The sequence below is a fragment of the Siphateles boraxobius genome, unplaced genomic scaffold (genome assembly GCF_051911475.1).
Source record: "Siphateles boraxobius isolate OS27281-9 unplaced genomic scaffold, OSU_SipBor_1 18, whole genome shotgun sequence".
Classification (NCBI taxonomy): domain Eukaryota; kingdom Metazoa; phylum Chordata; class Actinopteri; order Cypriniformes; family Leuciscidae; genus Siphateles; species Siphateles boraxobius.
The window spans coordinates 9,795,170-9,816,058 of NW_027508788.1; the positions used below are offsets into that span (position 1 = coordinate 9,795,170).

Here is a 20,889-nt window from a genome sequence, read left to right on the forward strand (position 1 = left end):
AAATGACTTCCATGAAGGTCCCTTTGCTAACGGCCTTTCCTAAAAGAATTTGGTTGCTCACTTCTGTTTGGAACGACCCAAAACTAGTGCAAAGACCTCCCACAGTGCGCAAAAATGCAGTCTGGAATTCAGCTTTTATAATAAACAATACACTCTTGAGGTCTTGGTATCACAGTATTTGAGGCTGGAACAAAAGTTATTTCAGAAAAAGCACATTTTATGACTGATAAGATTGACTTCAGATTTTCCACACTAACAAACAATTATTTGATGGATATCACTGAAATAGCTGTCCTGAGAATCACAGTTGCCTTATTGAACATCAAAAAAAAAGAAAATCTGCTTGTGACCTCCATGTGTTGACTCTTATTATAGCTAGCGGAAATCGCTAAAAACATCTTTAAGACTTAATATTGCATTTGTACATCTACTCTACACAATAACAGAAGTTAGTTAAATAACGATTAGCAAAAATATCGGTAAGATCAAATGAAGCACCCAGCGGAGCCACGATGCGCAAAGGTTAACGTTACCTGACGTAGGTTGCGCGACACACGGACAGCATGCCAGGCATTGTCGTTGAACTTGCCGTCGGACGGCTCCACCAAAGCCTCGAAGGCGCCGGAGCCCAGGTTGATGACTAGGCACACAGCACCGCTTTTCAGAGATAGGTTGACGTAGTCGGCGGACTTTCCGGTGTGGAGCAGGAGGCCGTTCCGCTGCAGTGTTCGGAAGGACAGGGTGATTTCATCGGTGCTGCTCTGGATGGGCTTTTGGGACAGGTCGTAGCTGAAGAACTCATTACCCTTGAATGTGGCCACTGACTCCACTTGGCCTTGTTGAAGGGAGATAGAAAAAAGCAAGGGAAGGTCATTAGAGCTGGAATGGATGTGGACAAAGGCTGTGAGAAATGATTCCTCTTTATATTCTCTGTGTTTTATAGACTCTAAAAAACCCAAAAAAACATTTGTGGATGAACAAGTGGAAACAAAGAATTAATTAAATGGCAATGAAAGTAAATCACTCATAGCATGTTTTACAACCCAGAAAGGTTCAGGCAGGACTTGAGCCTTGATGTGATTTTTACTAATGAGAGGTTTGAGGCTACGGGCTCAAATGAAGCATAAACGAACCAGAAATTAACAGTACAAGACAGCAGCAAGCATGAATCATTGAACATCCATGTGACATGAGAAAATCTCACTGGGTTAGAGCGCATGCTTTCTTATTCGTGCTTCACGTAGACGTGAACCACAGAGGTGAGTGATGTCACACATGTAAATCAGCGTAATCTCCCCGAGCGCCATTCGCATCAGCTAATCGTGAAGGTCATTTATACATGTAAAGCTTTCCGTCCTGAAATTAAACTGCGAGAGCGCAATTAAACGAGCTCAAAACGGGCTGTCAGGAATAATCTGAAATAAAACACAGCCGCACTTTTGAATAAAGGTTTGATTTGCAAACGCCACTGTGAGATGTGAAAGATTTGATGAAAGAGGTAGAGTTTCAAAATACAGTCATTAAGAAAATAGGCGACTGAGGAGGAAGCTTGTCAAAATATCTCATCCTCGTTATTTTAGGTTATTAAAAACCAGCACAATTACAGACAGCCTGTTAGTTTTTTACTCTTTTTTTTCTGGCCTTATGTGCAGCCTACATAACATGTAAATCTACTGGGATGTGCAATGCTGCATATTTTCAAACTCAAATAGTTGGTGGTATTGCCTGCATAACGTAAGGGGAAGCCCTGTATAATTAGCCTAGTTTTGGGTTAACCTGACCCCAATTGGACGAGTTTCTTAAGGCAGAGTGTTTACATAAGACTTGTTCAAAACAGCTAAACGGAGCGCAGTGGAAAATACAGAAATCTCCAGCAGTGTTAATAACATCAATGGAATCACAGTTAAATCAAGGTGATATTAAACAATTTAAGTTAAAAGAAATTGTCATTTTTTTATCAACGATATAAGACAGCATTTTGAAAGAATATTATTGTTTTTAATATTCCAGTCATAGACTGATACACTTGAGGTAAAGCTAAACAGTGATTGAACATCAGCAAAACGCTTTCATAAGTTAATTTACTCAACCAAACATGTCATATACTGTATACTGTATGATGATTATTGATTAGATAAATACACAAAATGGTCAATAAGATTTTTTTGAACAGTATTTATTTGAAAGAAATTCATATATAATTTTAACATTATATGTCTTTACTGTCACTTTTGATCAATTGAATGCACCCTAGCTGAATGATACTAACTTAAAAAGAACTAAGTTACGTGCTAGTGAGAATGTGTCAGTCACATTGTGAATATTAATAAAATGATTAATACATAAATGTTTGATTATTTGGTCAGCTAAACTTGTCCTTTCAACTAAAATGTTATTTTTCACGAGCTAAAATCAAGTGCTTTTTTAGTATTGTATAATTGACTAAAATGAATTAATATAAATTGACAAAACACTGACATTTTTACAAATCTAACTTTTCACAACAATCATTCAAACTGTGCGACAAGTAGGCCTAATGCACAGTACCACTAGCATTAGCATAGCACACTAGCTTAGCTTATAAACACATAACCACATACATTCTTATGGCTTTTGATCAGGCATCGCAAAACACAACCCCGGCCCTGGGGTCCTAGGCAGACTCGAATCAACGGGAGGACCAAACTGTTTATGACACTGGATGTAGTCATTTTTCATTTAATTGATACACGTCTACAAAATCTATCAAGTCTATCCACTGGCGCATCCCAGACAATCATGTTTTACAGCATCAGTATTGCAATATCCGTCCTTCAGATATGCATATAACCTGCGCAACTGCTAAAAATAGTATGAAATATTCCATTCCAGGTTTAACCACCAGAGCATAACATTAATTTGAAGACTTGTGATATTTCATCAAGCAAGAAGGCTCAGACCATCAAGTTAGGAAAAAAAAACGATTGGGCACGAATCAACCAACCAGACATCTTCACCATGGAAATGTGACCTTGCAAAATTACAGCGGCAGAATCTTATCATAGTGCCACTTGGTTCAGTGGAGAATAAACAGCCAGAGCGTGTTCCACAACAAGCAGACCTACCATGTAGCGAGGAACTCTTTAAGAGATGACAGAAACAAAGCCCCCGCTGAGCTGTGTGTGCTTAAGGTTTTTTTTCTCTTCAATTTCTCACTGAACACGGAGTGACAAAGAGAATATGAACCACAACGCGCAGGGCTGTGACTAAGTATAAGGTAATGTTTCTAACAATAAACCGACGTGGCATGATGGGACTCGACGATATCAGAGAAGCTTTCAAATTTTCAAAAGTGCAGTCTGAAAGTGCCTCATGTTACTGCTGCAGACGCAAATGTTCTCAGAGAGTAACAACATTTCTGAAAAATTAATTGTGACTTAAATATATTCACAAACCGAAAGCTTTGTTTGCATTAAAGGTGCAGTTAGCAACTTCTTTTATGTCATTTAAAAATACACACCACAGTCAGATTTCTTCTTTAGCCAAACAAAGACTTTGACGTGATTTCTGCCTGTCAGTCGTTTCACACATTTACAGGGAAGCCCATTCTGTATATGGGCAACAGAAAGCTGAGAGTGTGACACGTGGATCATTCAAGTTTAAACGGAAAATTCAGGTTCATAAGCAGTTAACAGTTGTTAGTTTGTCAAGCAGGAATTATATTTTGATCCCACTTGTTTTGACAACTTTGTCATGATATATACATTTGTATCTTTGTAGGGTGGCGAATAGAATAGTTTTTCATATGGTCTCTCAAAGACAACAAACTGCATACAACATGCATTGAACATAGTGATGCATTTAATAACTTATTGTGACTAAATTTTTATCAAGAACTTGGTTGGCAGGTTAGAACATGATATTATTTGGTCAATATTATATCATTGGACACATGAACTACACTACAAAATCATTGCAGAAGCAGAGAATGTTATTACATTTTGATGAAATATGAATAACATGCAATGATGGATCCTGCACAACACTAGGGACATTTATTAAAGGGGTCCTATTATGCTTTTTCACGATTCTCTTGTTTAAGTCTGAATCAGATTTGAATTGGTTTGAAATTGAGGCCATTCTTAATATTTTGATCTGAGCAGATGAAACTCGGGGACTGGGGAGACAGGTGCTGTAATAATGGAAAATATGTGGAAAATAATGTTTTTTGAACAATCAAGCATAAAACCATATAGTACACCCCAAAAACAAAATCAAGATTTCATAAAAGGGCATAATAGGACTCCTTTAAGAAAGTGAAGAGGCTAAGTTTTGATTTCAGGTTGTCTTTAAGTAGTCAACAGGTGAGGTGAGAGGATGATTTGTCTCATGATGGTGTGTAATGTTTGTAGTCAGCGATTATAAAAGTTTTAAGATTTTGTGGAAACATAAATAACAATCCATTATTAAATGTTTTTTTATTATTTTACTACTGGCCTGGTGTTGACCATAATTCAGTTTTTTTAACTCTCATTATGCTCTAAAGGCCCTGCCAAATTATTTTCTATAAAAATAAAATAAATACCAGTTATATATGTATCTGCTAGTTCTAAAGAATACATGTATTCACATTCACCATGATCTACATTTGAATAAATGGAGAAAGTTCAGCTTAAAGAGGCAAATAAACACTTTAATGTTGGAGCATTAATGACTCTCTCCTTGTGGCCAAGCCAGAGAAAAACGAACCAAAGCAAGCAGCACTGGAGTTTCCCCTTAACACAGAGCTTAAAGTCAGCTTTACTTATGTGCAGATTTGTGGTGTTGCTGATGAGATGTCGAAATCTTCATGTCCAGCCTCCGATCTCTGACTTCAAAAGAGAAGAGAGAAATAGACAGCGTTTACCCCAGACCTTCAGAGCATGCTGACGGGATGCTCTGTGTGTGTAGGCTGGAGCAGAATAGCCTGATTTATTTACTTAAGACTCCTTTGTGTCTTTGATATGACAGGACTGGAGCAATCAGTTCTTTAGGCATCGAGACTTACTGTCATTACGCACTAATGTTCATGTCACTGATATGAAAACACTAACACTTAATGAGAGGGGGTGTGAAATCAACAGCGACAGACAGGGAGAAGGAAAAGAAAGGCAACGAGGTTATGAGCTGGAGAGAGAGACAGAGAGGGAGGACGTGACATGGATTGCAGGGACTTATGTTCAAGCCAGGGGTGGGAGGAGGAAAAAAAATACATTCACAGATTAGTTCTCCAACGACTCTGGATTACACAATTTTCATAATCAGAATTATAAATTAATTATGAACAATTCTGCTTATTGAAAAAGCAACTGAAGGTCAAAACATTTCAAAAACAAAGTGTCATTCAGTGTGCAACGCTGCCAGAAAGGCATTGAGGACATTTGCTGACTGGGGACGGACAATACAAAAACAATTTGTTAACGTGAAGGATGGGAATCATGAATAATGTAACAATCAGTTTTTAGTACATTTAATTATTAAGTAAACAATTAAAAAAAGAGATTTTCAATGTATTAAATTTAAAACAAAAGGTGTTTACATGATACTGACTTTTCAGAGTCGTATAAAAATACAACATGCATTGAACATCCATAGTGATACATTTAATAACTTATTGTGACTTAATTTTTATCAAGAACTTATATTATTTGGTCCATATTATATCATTGGACACATGATGAAGCAGAGAATGATATTACATTTTGATGAAATATGAATAACGTGCAATGATGGATCCCGCACAACACTAGGGACATTTATTAAAGGGGTCCTATTATGCTTTTTCACGATTCTTGTGTTTAATAACACTAAGTCTGAATCAGATTTGAATTGGTTTGAAATTGAGGCCATCCTTAATATTTTGATCTGAGCAGATGAAACTTGCAGTTATGGTAAGGGACGAAACATTTCCCCAACACGCGGTGCCAATCACAGTCAGCGCGTTCGAGCCAGACGGGGGAGACAGGTGCTATAATAATGGAAAATATGTGGAAAATAATGTTTTTGAACAATCAAGCAAAAAAGCATATTCTAGTAAACCCCAAAAACAAAATCAAGACTTCATAAAAGGGCATAATAGGACTGCAATAGGAATCATGAATAATGTAACAATCCCAGTTCCAATTATGCATAAGGATGCATAGTACTAGATTTGTATTACTTTTAATTAATTGGTTAACAATTAAAAAAGAGAGATTTTCAATGTATTAAATTTAAAACAAAAGGTGCGTTTACATGATACTGACTTTTTAGAGTCTTTTAAAAATAACATAAATCCAAAACTATATAGTTAAAAAAAGTATAGTTTATAAAATATTACAGATACTATGTGTATTTTTGTCAAATAAAGAACCATACTGTAAAAAAATATATTTTTACAGAATAAAACTGGCAAAACTGTAGCTGCCAGAATAATTCTGTAAAAATGTAAACATTTACAAAACCTGCTAATTTTACAATTTAACAAAAACATTTTTTTTTAAAAGTTGCCAGTCACAGCCAGCATTTTTTATCATTTCCACAAAAATGTCATGATCCCCGGAATATTTTGTTGTATGAATATCTGAACATGCAATATATCAAAAGAAAGAGCAGACCCTCTGCTTTAAAATAAAATAGTAATAATAAAACTTTTTATTCATGCTTCATGCATTCTACTTCTGGATAGGATTCAGAACAATGATGAAAACACAGATGTAGTAGATGGAGTCCATCAACACCCCTAATGCTTGCACAGCCCTACAGCTCGTCCTGGCTCGACATTTCATTAAGTAACATTTGGCAGCTTTGATTTATATGCTTTTTAATGTTGATCGCGTTATTTTACATACGCATATGATTACATATGATATCGCTTGTTTCTGCATTTTCTTCACTTGTGTTTTGATCAGGAGATTCAGTACTCTTTCAGAAGATGTGTCATGCGCCCCCTACCATATAACAGTGAAAACAAGTAAAGCCGGAAAATAATAATAATAATAATAATAATAATACTACATTTTATTTGTAATGCACCTTTCTCAGTCTCAAAGTGCTACAACATGAACAGAACAAAATAATCAAACACGAAAATAAAAAAATATATATATAAAAGGATCAAAATACATAAAAATAATACAATTATAAATTAAAAGCTTGACCAAAAAGATGTGTTTTAAGAAGTTTCTTAAAACAATCCAGAGAGACAGCATCCCCTAATAGATGTGGGTAGTGTGTTCCATAACTTGGGTGCGTTATAGAAAAAGGCCCTCCCCCCATGGTTTTTAATTTGCAACGAGTCTGACCCAGAGAAATAGAGCCAGCAGATACTGTCAATTAGAGTTCTCAACGGGCCCCGACGGGACCCGTGGGTTCGGGTCGAAAATATAAGCAAATGACTCGGGTCGGGTCGGACCTCGGGCTTAATCTTTTCTGCTCAGTGAAAAAAACACATTTATTAATCATCGCAGCTGTTCACCGTAAAGAAAGTCTGGCTGCTGCGTGCAACGTGCATCGCGGGGGCAGACCTGACGCCGCTGCGTGCACGCCTGTAGCCTGGAGAAGAAGATGGAGTTGGTGAAAAGTAAACTTGCCGCAGGTGAATTCACCATCACTACTAACGTTACAGGAGTGGGAAAATCAGAGGTCTGGAAAGTGTTTGGAGTGGTGCTGGATTCTGATGGAAATTCTACAGGTTATGTGCAATGCTCAAAATGCAAGGTGCTGATGAAATATGACAGCAAAAAACAGGGTCGTCCAGAAGATTTTTATTTGAGGCATATTTAGTAGCCTATATAGCCTATTTATATATTTAAAGTTTGTTTCAGTTGTTTGTAGGCTATTGTTAAAAGACGTGAACATTAAAGGTTGATTTGAATTCCCGTCTGCTGGTCATGATAATACGTGTATGCGAAAAAAAGGGGGAAAAAAGGAAATCTGCGTCGGGCTGCGGGCCGGGTTCGGGCAGATAATTCATGTTGATGTGCCGGGTTACATCAGGTCCGGGCTTTAAAAGCCACGGGTCGGGTCGGGTTGGGTCGGGTTGTAATTTTCAGGCCCGTTGAGAACTCTACTGTCAATGACGAGAAAGCGTTTTCTCACAAATGAAGGAAATTTTTGTCAATGGCAGGGAAAGAGTTAAACATGCAATTTACCACAAGAACAAATTTAAGCCGTCAAATTTGACATCCCTTTTCTGCTAAATTAGCAAGGCCATTCTGCTATTAAAATCTGTTTTTTAATTTTTACATATACTGATAGTGATAAACACCATAATAACACAGGAGGTAAAAGCGAAAAGCCGCATGATGAATCAAACGGATCAAAGTACACAGTCCATTCTGTATGTTTTTAATTCACTCATAATATCATCTCAGAGGCAGTCGACTTTATTTTATTTCATCCAAAAACCGACCAATGAGGTCTATGAACAGTCTATTAAGTCTGCTGATTTGTTAGTGTATATTTGTGTACGTAAATATGTGATGCATACTAATACTTGGTGTGTTTTTGTTATATTCTTGTACAGCGACCTTGAGCTTGGGAAAGGCACTTTAAAAATAAAACGTATTATTATTATTATTATTATTATAGTTCTGAAAATTTGAAAAAAAGTCTACACCTAAATGCATCGAGGATTGTTTCAGGAATATAATTTTAACTCCTTTAAAATCAAATCATATAGTACAATTCCCGTCAAACATTACAATTGAAACCCTTTTTCCTACAGAAACCACTCACTTCCAGATAACAGGTGGTCATTTTTGTAGCATGTGGATTGTACCAAATTACTACAGGGTGTTGAACAGAATAAAGCAAGTAAAACAAAAATTGAAGCAATTGAAAACAATGATGATAAAGTCCCCCAAAAAATAAGCATAGGGCCGATGGGAGAAAAGACACAGGCCGCACTGTAAAGACCGACTGAATGCTGCGCAGTGGGAAGTAATGGCAATCCGAATGTAATCTTGAGTGTTATTATTCCAGCAAACTGTGTCCTCTTATGACGCTCTCACCCAGCTCTCGTCACGACCTCTCCCTCTGCCTGGTGGAGCTCAAAGTGTGGATATGAAGCAGACATGTCCAATTAAAGATACACACACGCTCCAACCTCACTGCTTCTGATGAGACAACAGAGACAAACACGACACACAACTCATTTTTTCTAATGTCATCTGCGGCAGTGTGTTGGTGTGACGCTTTTCTGACTGGTTGGTTTGTCTCCGATGCTTGTGGAGAGTGAGAGAGAAATATCAACAGCTGATTAAGTCAAGGCCCCGCAGCAGCCGAAGCCATTTGCATTAGCAGATTAAACATGGCTATGAGAGAGAGTGGAAGCGGGGAAAGGCGTATCTTTTGGAGTTAACTGTGGCGTTTTCCCCTGCGTGCTGACAGAAGATGAGACTGGGCATGACAGCAATGTGTGTCAAGGGACACAGGCATTTACTGGCATTCTAAATCAACAACAATAAAACTAGCACCTATGTTTACAGTGGGAGAACCCTGGGCAAGATAACACACGACAAAAAACAAAAAAACATTTACATAAACACGTTGTCGTTTTAGTTTAGCATGTAAGGGGACCTTTAATAATTATTAAATTTATTATATTATATATTTACACATACGTGTGTGTGTGTACCGGTATGTATGTATGCATATATATATATATATATATATATATATATATATATATATATATATATATATATATATATATATATATTAAAAATCCACATGCCTCCTTTGCTTAAGACTATAATATTTAAGGTTTAGCATGAAATCCGGATCTACAGTGTACCTAATGGTACTGCCTACACAAGCATGCAGCGCACAATCTAGATTCATATTACGGGCATGTATGCACTAGCTCGACGTGGAATGCATATGGACTTAATTGATTTGTGTAAGAAATAGAGCAGAAATAAATTAACAGACGTTTCCCCAGAGGAAGATGACAACCGGCTCAAAGCAGAGTCTCACTGGTCTTTACTGAACACATCTTCTCCTCCCCAGCCCTATGGTGTCATTAAACCTCATCTTTAAAATATTAAAAGCACCCACAGGCCGCTTCGCTCTGCTGGATTTCACAGATAAAATCTGTCCTTAGAGGAAAAAGCGGGGCATTGCAATGCAAACCGCATATCACCATATTGAAGACTATTGCCAGCAATCTGATCACAGAGCTTACAACAACTGTTATACATTTTACTGTTTGGAATATACATAATGAGCATTCGTTTTCCCCCATTAGAATTCATCTTAAATTGAGGTTTTAAAAATCAAAGCAGAGTTCAGAAATGAATTCAAAAATTAATTGAGAAATTAATTTTCAAATTCTCAATTTCTGAACTTGAAACAAACAAGATGGATAAATTTAAGTAAAAATAAGAATATATAAATGTAATAACTACTGCTCATTTTCAGCATGAAATATCCATAAAACTTGTTGCAGAACCTCATATTTGTATTAAAATCTATCGAATCTATACAAATGAATACTCAATTCATATTCATTTTCATTTAATGGATTTCCCTTTAATTTCCTAAAATGCTCTTTACCCCCAACCATTTAAATAGGTCATAGATCTTTAAGATATAATCACTAGACTAGATTAAGAATGTCAATATTTATTTATTTATTTATTTATCTTAATATTCTTTGTATTTTTTTTGATACGTTACCTGAAACCAAATTTATGCTGTAATATGTCAAAATTAAAAATGGTTTTGCTGGCTCTGTTTGTTTTAACAGTTTGGAATTACTACATTATAGAAAACGTCTAATCAGCAGTGACTGCGTGACTGTTTAAAATCACATTGAACTGCAATCCAATAAATACCGTTTTATGTCATTCCAAATGAAAATCCTGTGGCCTGCATCCAATTAGAATCAAATGATCTGAAAGTAAGCCAATTCTTTAGATTTGTATATTTTCCCAAGCCTGTATCACAGATCAACCACAAGCATCTTTCATATCTTTAAATGCCAGTTATTATATAATCCATCAGTAACAATCTAAAATAGAAGAAAACAAACAGTTTGCCATTTAAATAAATCGACCATCATATCGGATTACAGTAAATAGAAAAAGGTTTGGTTTTCCACCAGAAATATTCACTTGCAGAGAACCTACTATGCTGAACACTATAAATAAAAGTCCCAATTGTAAATCCAAATCCCTCTCTCACATTTTGTCCTGCACGGTCAATAGACATTCAAAATATTTGTTCCACACGCAGCCTTGCTCAGCACCCTTGGTAAAGCCCTGCATCTCCAAAGCAATTCATCTCCGCTGTAATGCAGCATATAGACTTGCAAATAGGTTATCCCTTGATCTGGACTTGCTGCAAAAAAAAAGATAATCCCTGTCACAGGCCATGTGCCTCTCATAAATAAAAGTTAATAAGAAAAAAGAAAAGAAAAAGAAAACAAAGTGCCAATTTTGCAGTGACGCAATCTAGTTGCAAAACAATACAAACTGCTCTGGCAACATTTGATTCTTTCGTTCTACAACGGTGTTGTTTAAAAAGCAGGCAAGAACAATATTCCATTCCTGCAACATTCCAGCACTGTCATGTGGCGTTCTCTTGGGGAGCTTCAATCAACAAACCATCATTATCGTTGCATATTTCACAGGGAGGAGAAAAGATTCTCACAATCGCAGCCTCAAGGGAAGATCATTATCTGTCGAAAGTGAACAACCTGTGCAATTATTTTTATTCCAATGAACTTGTACCACTCGCTGTTTATCAGTTTAAAACACTGGAAAACTGATATAATGTATGTATGTATGCATGTATAACTATATATATATATATATACTGTATACACATACATATACATTATTAAGCAGTTAACAAAAATGTATAGCGCTAAAACGAATACAATTATTAGGTTTAGCACTAATTATTTCGATTTCTAAAATTTTGTATAAATAATGAAAAACTATAGACAAGTAAAACTGCGTACATCGTTTGATCATCATGCTGACAACCAATAACTTCAATCTGACATCTACAAACATGTAATATTAACATTCATATATCGACAACCACTTGGAGATGTTTCTATCACTCACAGCAATGACGATTGTAGACTGGAAATCAATACTCAAGAAGAGGCTTTCCTATAATAGAGAGAAAGAGTGTGTGTGTGTGTGTGTGTGTGTGTGTGTGTGTGTGTGTGTGTGTGTGTGTGTGTGTGTGTGTGTGTGTGTGTGTGTGTGTGTGTGTGTGTGTGTGTGTGTGTGTGTGTGTGTGTGTGTGTGTGTGTGTGTGTGTGTGTGTGTGTGTGTGTGTCGTATAAAGGAGGGGGCAGGTGCTGTGGTTTTGTCCTCTGAACCTGTCATCACTTCGGAAAGCTAAAGAGATTCTGTGACTGGCAGAGGCTCTGAAAAAAAAATAAAAGGTTTCCAGAAGTGTCGAAGGGTAAATGGAATTTCTGATCACGGCAGACTAAAAGTGGTGGACCGAGAAACAACAGAACTGCCTCAAACTAAGCTTGAGCAATCATTGCACTTCCTGCTCCAAACAGCTGTGTATTATTGCACATCAAGAGTGCGTGCTACCAAGACAAACCAATGAACACACGATCAATACTTCAAAATTGTTGTGTGAGATTTAAGCATCAAAAATAACATTTACACAGTTGGAGTCTGAAAAAAATGGAATCTACAGGTCTTTAACTACTGTCCATCTATAACTACCTCATCAGGAAAAACAAGGCTAAACACATTAATAAACTTATGCTGCTAACACCATTGTGTACTAAATATTTTAAGCTTATCGAAAAAAAAATGCTCTGTTAACTTAGCAACATGCTAACATGAAACTATTGAAATAAATTAAGACTCAATTCACCTTTGGTGTAATGCAGAGCAACATGTTAGTCACTCTCGTCTGCATGTTGAGGTGGAAGCAGTTCTCAAACAAATGTCATCTCCACCGCAGGAGCAAACATCAGTAGACTGACTCAGATGTGCTGGAGAGATGAAACGGGCAGATCCACACCTCACAGCATCCACACAGGCTTGTGTCATTAGCAGGGACACAACCGCCTGTGTGCCGGTTGCATAAAGCCATTGTAGGTTGACTTGCTGAGGCTTTGAAAAAGGTTCTACAAAGTGAGTGGCGTAGCTTGTTTGCAGTAAAGCCTGTTTTGATTAGAAACATAACCATCTGATCGTGATGATGTGATCTAATCGTGAATGAGATAACCGCGTATGTGTATTTCAGTCACAGGCTTAAAGAGATGGTTCACTCAAAAATGAAAAATTGTGTAATTAATTACTCTCCCTGATATCATTCCAAACCCGTAAGACTTTCATTCATCTTCAGAACACAAATGAAGATCTTTTTGATGAAATCTTAGACCTTTCTGTCCCTCTGTTTAATTTCCCTCTGTTAAGTCTACGCAACTACAACTTTGACGCTTCAAAAAGTTCATAAAGAGATTTTAAAACTAATCCATATGAATTGAGCGGTTTAGTCAATTTTCTGAAAAGACATGATTGCTTTATACAATGAACAGATTGAATTTAGGCTTTTATTTACATATAAACATTCATAAACGCACATATCAGTTGTGGTGAACGGAAGCTCAATCATGTTCACTTGATGTGCGAGAACCAATGAGGTTCATCTTTGTGTTATGCATCATATTTGAGCTTCCGCAAGAACCAATGAGGTTCATTCTCAAGTCACGCATCACATTTGCGCTTCCGCAAGAGGTTTGGTCTCGCGTGTCAAGCAAGTTCGTTTGAGCTTTTGTTTATGTTCACTGATCAATGTTTATAAGTTATTAAAAGCCTGAATTCAATTTGTTCATCATATAAAGCGATCCAGTCTCTTTAGAAAATGTGGACCAAATTGCTCAATTCATATGGAGTTTTACAATCTCTCTTGAAGAGTCAAACAAAAGCATTCTCTACATGCTTTCTTCCAAATCCAGGAATCCCACGCATTAACCCCATAAATGCCGAAGCAAAGGAAAGACAAGCAAAGCATAACTATCACAACTATTCTCAGTTTGAATGTGGCGCTACAGCATAAATACTCTAAATAACAAATGATCTGTACAGGCAAAGCAAAAGTGAAACGTGGTGAAGAAACATTACTCACACTTGAGTGTTAGCAACATTACTGTCAAATCCAATAAAGTCGTCACTGCATTATTTTTTATTTTCGCGAGTGGCGAACAGTGTGGAGCTAATCCGCAGTAAAATGAAGCGAACAAACGAACAGTGTCTTACTGACGTGTTCTGGAACATCATGTTTTTTGTTCGTTTTTTCCATCTACGCTTACTTAATGTTAGAATCAAAAGGAAGGCAATGTGAACCGAAAATAAATAATCAATTAATTAATCAAGCTTATTTAATAATCAGCACTCAAATAGCTAAAACTGAGTTGTACAAACATTTAAATTGCACATAAGCCGGATTTTATATAAACATTTTAACAGAATTTTTTTTGCTCCAGTTGGTGAAATATAAACATTTAAATGACAATAGAGCTGTACGATTATCACAAAAATCATAATTGCCGATTATTCCCTTGAAATTGTAATTGCGATTATTAATTACGATTATCACAATTTACATTGAATATATATATAGGCGTATTATAATACATTTTGCACTTTATACAGTGAAGCGATACACAGCGCGCGCCGCTGCATTTGCGCGTGCAATTGAAGAGTGCGCGCTACGAGCACAGGATAACGGCTGGCAGGACAGTAGCCTAAAGTCTGTTTTTCTGAGGTGAAAGTCTTTATTTCAGCGTACACTTTCGTCACTGCCTGGTATGTCATATTGTGCTGGGGTTTCTGAAGTAGCCGTGATTCGCCTCTCATAACATAATTATGCTCTAAACACACACGCAGAGTGGATTTTCTTTTGTAGTCGCGGCTTTGAACGATTACGTAATCGTGGCATCCTTAATCGTAATTGCGATTAGAAATTCGATTAATTGTGCAGCCCTAAATGACAATAAACTGTAATAACTTGTTTTCATGACAGATGCATTCAAACAAACACTAACAGGATAAGTAAAGTGATTCGTCACGCCGTATTAAAAACGACATTTATACTATTTGAATTTCTTAATAAAATCGAAAGTTGGGACTGCTTCAAATTAAAAGTAACAGCTTCTAGCAGTTAAAATAGTTTTTCCTTCTGTTGATGAATGAACAAAACTTCACAAAACATTTGTGATGTTCCATCCAATAATTGCAAGACAATCATGAAGAAAAGAGTTGCACAATAGGGAAAAGATCCTATACTCTCAAATTTATTTTAACAAATCAACCATTTAAAGAAAACCATTTTCTATCTTTTTTTTAAATAAAACAGACGATCAACAAAAACTGATAGCAACAGATAAATGTAGCTGTACTAAAAATAATAATCAATTCAGAATGCATAAATGTCATGCTTAAATGTCATTAAATGTCACATGCAAAATTGTTCGTAAAAATAGGTTGCTTTTTAAAAAGATTTGTTTTAAGAAACCTTATCATTACTGATTGAAATCAAGAAATTACAATTATCAATCCAGAGCTAGTGTCCACAAAGCTGACATGTTTAGGCTAACTGTTGTAGCTTATCCACGTTGTGTGCACAAAAATACACGCCGAGCAAACTCAAAACATGCCATTGGAGAGGCGCTAATTAAACACCTGTTTCAGTGACTGATTTCAGCCCTCCAAAACCATTTCAGCCCGAGCCCGAAAGCCGTTTCAGCGGAAAAGTTTAGATAGCTGAACTTTCAGTGAATGCCTGGCCACTAAAAACAACACAAACGCTGCAAACAAAATTAAACAAATTAAAATAAAAAAGAAAGTGTGAGGCTTTAAGTAATGAGAACTGAAAGAGGAAATAAGCATTTATGTATTGCTCCTGATTGAGGCCGGGTGTGTTGAGTGTACTCTCTGCCCACACTAACAGTAATCAATAGGCAACATAACGAACACAATGAACCCGCCTGAAGTGAATCATGACTCCCTCACAGTCTCCAGATAGGTATCCACTTATTCATTAAATGGATAAAGAAACAAATTTAACAACATTATGAAAACATAGTTCTTCCCCCCTCCCCCTCATGCTTAACCATGTGGTGCGTGGAGTCCACGACAGATTTTAGCAGCGATTTCGATGTAAAGTCTATACAACCATAGGCAATAATAAATAATAAATTACAGATTAACCTCTTTATATGTCAATTGGTTATCACAACACAAATTCAAAAAGGAACCAAAAAGTTATGATGCACCAACAGTGAACAAATGTATATATTTGTATAGCAGTAGACAAATGTTATCTTCAGTGGGAAAAAAAGATTGGAGATGGTTTTATTTTAGTTTAAGGAAAAATACTGTTTTTCCAGTGAGACTTAAATCATGAATCAAAGGGTTGCACAATAGATAAACAATGGGGATAAGATCCTATACTCTCTCAAAATCTTTAAACAAATCTAACATTTAAAGAATACCATTTGCAAAAAACAATACAAATATATGTAATACGGCAATTGGCAACAAAAAAAAAACAGATTAACAAAACCCTGAAAGCTACAGATAAATGCAACTGTACTGAAATAATAATAATAAATTAAAATAAATAAATGTCATGCTTAAATGTCATGAAATGTCACATGCAAAAAATGAAAAATCTTGGTCCAAAAAACAGGCTGCTTTTTCTTTATGCAACATATAATTTGTAGTTTTGTTGATTTTGGAGTGAAATGCAGCCTGGATGTTTCCTGACAGTTTCAGTGCAATTGGCCCTCTTATCTCAGTGAATAAATGCGCTCTTGGCCGATCTGACACTCTGATTGTCACCAAGCATGCAGCCAATCAGGTGACCTTTTCAAAGATCAGAGCGCTTGGTTACAGCTGCATTGATAAATGTCCTCTTCAGAAGGTGATCTCTCAGAGAACCCTAAACAATGTCGACCAATAACAGTGTCACTACCATCATCTGCTGCTCTAGAGAATAAAAGAAGCTTCATCAGCAATCAGAGGGTTAATATTATAACAATAGAGGCAAAATAAATTTAAAAAAGTCCTCCAAGGTCATGTGAAAAAGAGAAATCTTTTTCTTCCTCTTGGATCCCTTGGCTGGAGAAACGGCGCTGCTCATCCGAAATGGGTATGCTTTGTAGATTAGGTCTTGGACTAGCTCTGAGCCCTGACCTTGCCAGCAACTTTGGCATGGATTTCTACACGGATGAGATTCAGGGAGGAAAGAGGCACGGAGATTTACTTGCATTAATTCACCTTAAAAAAATGCAGACGGTTTACTCGCCACAGCAACAACAGCTGCGGGAACCAAACCTCTGTGGTAAAGGCGGAGGGATCTCGCAATTCGTTTGTTAGTTTGTGTTTAGTATGCAGCACATGACTTTACAATCAAGGAGCCTACAGTCGTGAATAAGTGTGTAGTAGTAAAAGGATTGTGTCTGTGATATTTACTACTGTGATAAGATCTTGTCGACGGGAGGAGGGGTTGGGGGGGGGGGGGCAGCTGCATACTTCAAAATACCCAACATTTAACAATCAGATTATGGTAAATAAGCGTGGCTATTTGCACCGCTGTTTCTTGCTGGTTGTTGACAAATGTACGAATAGAAGGACAGGAGAAAGAGAGAGAGGGAGAAAGTAAGACAAAATTAGTCAAGATAAAAGAGAAATGCAGCTGCCTATGAAATAAGCACTTATGAAAATCATGATTCCTTCTATTCCTCTTTTTCCTATTCTGCTGAATGCCAAGGCCACGCCAAGGACATGATATGCTCATTTAAGCTCATTGCAAAGCCATTATACATTCAGGATTATGAATTAGCTTAGTTTGGGGCCTGGGTCATTAGTGAGATAGTGAATCTTTCCTGTGTCTGTGTCTGTGTGTGTCTGTGTCTGTGTCTGTGTGTGTGTGTGTGTGTGTGTGTGTGTGTGTGTGTGTGTGTGTGTGTGTGTGTGTGTGTGTGTGTGTGTGTGTGTGTGTGTGTGTGTGTGTGTGTGTGTGTGTGTGTGTGTGTGTGTGTGTGTGTGTGTGTGTGGTGTTTTTAGTGGGCCTGAAATGAATATTCAGGGTTCAACAGGTTAAACTCAATCTAGACCATTTATGGCATAACGTTGATTACCACAAAAAAGACTTGCCCAACGTTTTCTTTGAAAAAATTTAAATTGAGGTTATGATGAGGCACTTACAATCAAAGTAAAATGGGCCCGTTTTTCAGGATTTAAAGCAGAAATGTGAAGCTTATAATTTTCTAAAAGCACCAATGAATTGTTATTTAAATCATTTTTATAGTAATTTTTTTAAGGCTTGTCATGGCAAACTTAATCTTATTTTCACATAGAAAAGCTTAACAAAAGATATTTTTACACAAATACCATGTTAATACATTTAGATCTTTAACTATACTACTTAAACCCCATTCACTTCCATTGTAAGTGCCTCAATGTAACCTTGATTTTTGTTTTTGTGACAAGTGGAAATTTCTAAAGAAAAACAGTATTATGCCACAAACACTGTCGATTGAGCTTTTACCGAACCTATAATATTCACTGAAATATTGCTAAGATATATAATTGAAAATCTGCAATAGGCAGGTAAGGCTTATAGTTTCAAATTAAGATATTACTCTTGAACAAAAATGGATGTTAAAATCGAGTCAGCTGTTCTGCTTTGCCACTAAACTCAACGTGATACATTACCATTCCCACCACCGGTGCCGCATCTGACTGCATTCGACACGCACTCATATTACACTGCTGACCTTTCATTTGTGGAAATCCACTCCAAAAATATTATACAGGTTCATATCCGTATGTAAAGCGGCATCAAAGTGTCTCGCTGTGTCGCAATCTAAACACGGGTTTCTCTCACGAGGGTTGATGGGTAAATCATTCCCATTCACAGGCTTTTGGGCCCGACCTGCATAGCCTCTTCAGTGGACCAGAGAGGTGATTAATCACTAGCCCCTTAATCATGCCCAAAGGTCCCGCTTTAATTAAAAACAAAGTTCTCTTTTCATTATTCCACTCCAACTGAAAGAAGATAAGACCCCCTTCCCCCGTTACATATTACTACCGGGGCCCCAACCTCTGTCTCTCTCTTTTATACAGAGACTGAAAGACTGCAAGTGATGAAGAAACATACTAAAGCCACCTATTTCAGCCAGAGAGGAAGCCACGGAGATGCAGGCGGAGGGGAACAGATCATCTGAACAGGTAAACACGAGATTCCACACACAAGATCTTCAAAAGTGATCTGGTGATGGAAACAAAAATGCATGCTCTATCACTGTAAAAAATTAAGTTCAATACCTATCACTGTAAAAAAAAAAGTTCAATACCTTCATTTAAGTTAAACAAGATTCAACTAGGCAAGGTTTATATATATATAAAAATATACTAAATTTAAATAATGAGTCGGTACATCATCAATCCGTCTTCCAAAACATGTTTTTATCTTACCTTTATTCACTATTGTAAGCTAAAAGTGTTTATATTTTAGACCGGACAGGATGGTTTTCACAGGAAATTGTGTAAGAGCTGGATGACCCATAATTTGGTTCAGTTAAACCAAAGTAAAACTGAGATTGTGCTTTTTTAGCCCTGCCAGAGGATGCTTCGATATTGCAACATATTTTGGCAGATGGTCAGACTATTGCTATGACCAAGTGAAAAATTTAGGTGTTTAAGGTCTCGTATTTTAATTTTCGTTACAAGCTGTTCCTACATTGGCAATAAAGAAAGTGATTAATACATGGACATTCTTACATATAGCACCATTAAGGCAGCAACTGAACTCTCCCACAATAAACAGAACCACTGATTTTTAAACAGGTTTTACATTTACTACATACATACAGCTGTACTTCAATATTTGAGTAATGGATATTATATTGTTCCAAATAAAAGACTTAGAAATACTTAGAAAAAACAGGTTTGTCTTATATTCATGGTCTAAACTTTTACATGTCAATAATACACCCACAACTATAGATGACACTAAATATGCGTAAAACGAGTAGGCCTATCCCAAGAAATACAGTGTGTCAGAGTGTCATGATAGAAGATAGCGAACACAAAAAGACAGTCTTAAAAACACAGTCAAAGAAAAGCTTGGTGTCTAAGAGCCATGTGACTCATGTTTGCGAGCCTCGCTGACGGGACCAGACTTCCCCTGTACGTGACTGTAAAACGTAAGTCAGTAACTAGATTTCACTTCTACTGTTAATTAAATTTTGGTAGGCTTCATGGTTTTCACTATATTTCAGACGGGCTAAAGGTTATTTTTATTGTGTGCCAAAAAGTGTTTATTTTTTTGTGTGACTTTTGTTGGTACATTTGACCATTATTTACCATACTTTCAATACAAACATTTAAATATGAAAAAAATGCTGTATAAAAAAAAGCAATCTTGAAAATCTCGTAAAAGGGGGAGGGGAAGCATCTTATAATCAGGGTAGTCTTATATTCAGAACAATATGGTATTAAAGGGGGTCTGATGAACGACATGGAGCGTCCTAAAATTCAAGCACTTTGTTTTCTAGGAATGTATCCACTTCCACACCGGCGGCGCCCATCTACGACTCCGGAGGCTGCTCAAAAATCTGCCACACCAAACAGCGCCACTAGCATAGGTTTACATTAAATTACACATTTGTCCCAATTCATTGTTTTTGTACTCACTAACTTCACCCTAGGCTGGAGGATGCATTGTGTATAGACACTTTCTTGATAGGAACAAGTTTATTTTTTTGTTTGACAGATTGAAATCGCACAATATACATTGCGCTTTCTAAAATTTCCATTTTCACTGTTGCACCGTTTTTTCTTCTTTTTTTCCCCTTACATGGAACTTCAAACTCATTGACGCCTTTGT

The 20,889-nt window shown here is 36.7% G+C and overlaps 1 protein-coding gene across 23 annotated transcripts in view; it reads right to left on the reverse strand.

The window, feature by feature from the left end:
• The window catches only part of nrxn2a (neurexin 2a), a 316,646-nt gene that overhangs the window by 234,722 nt on the left and 61,035 nt on the right, over positions 1-20,889 (reverse strand). For all 23 annotated transcript variants that reach the window (XM_077233387.1, XM_077233386.1, XM_077233381.1 and 20 more), the window contains one exon: positions 534-835. Coding sequence is in view for 22 of the 23 variants with exons in the window: in XM_077233386.1 (XP_077089501.1) it covers positions 534-835 (302 nt within the window). In the remaining variant the exon portion in view is untranslated. The remainder of the gene's footprint in view (positions 1-533; positions 836-20,889) is intronic.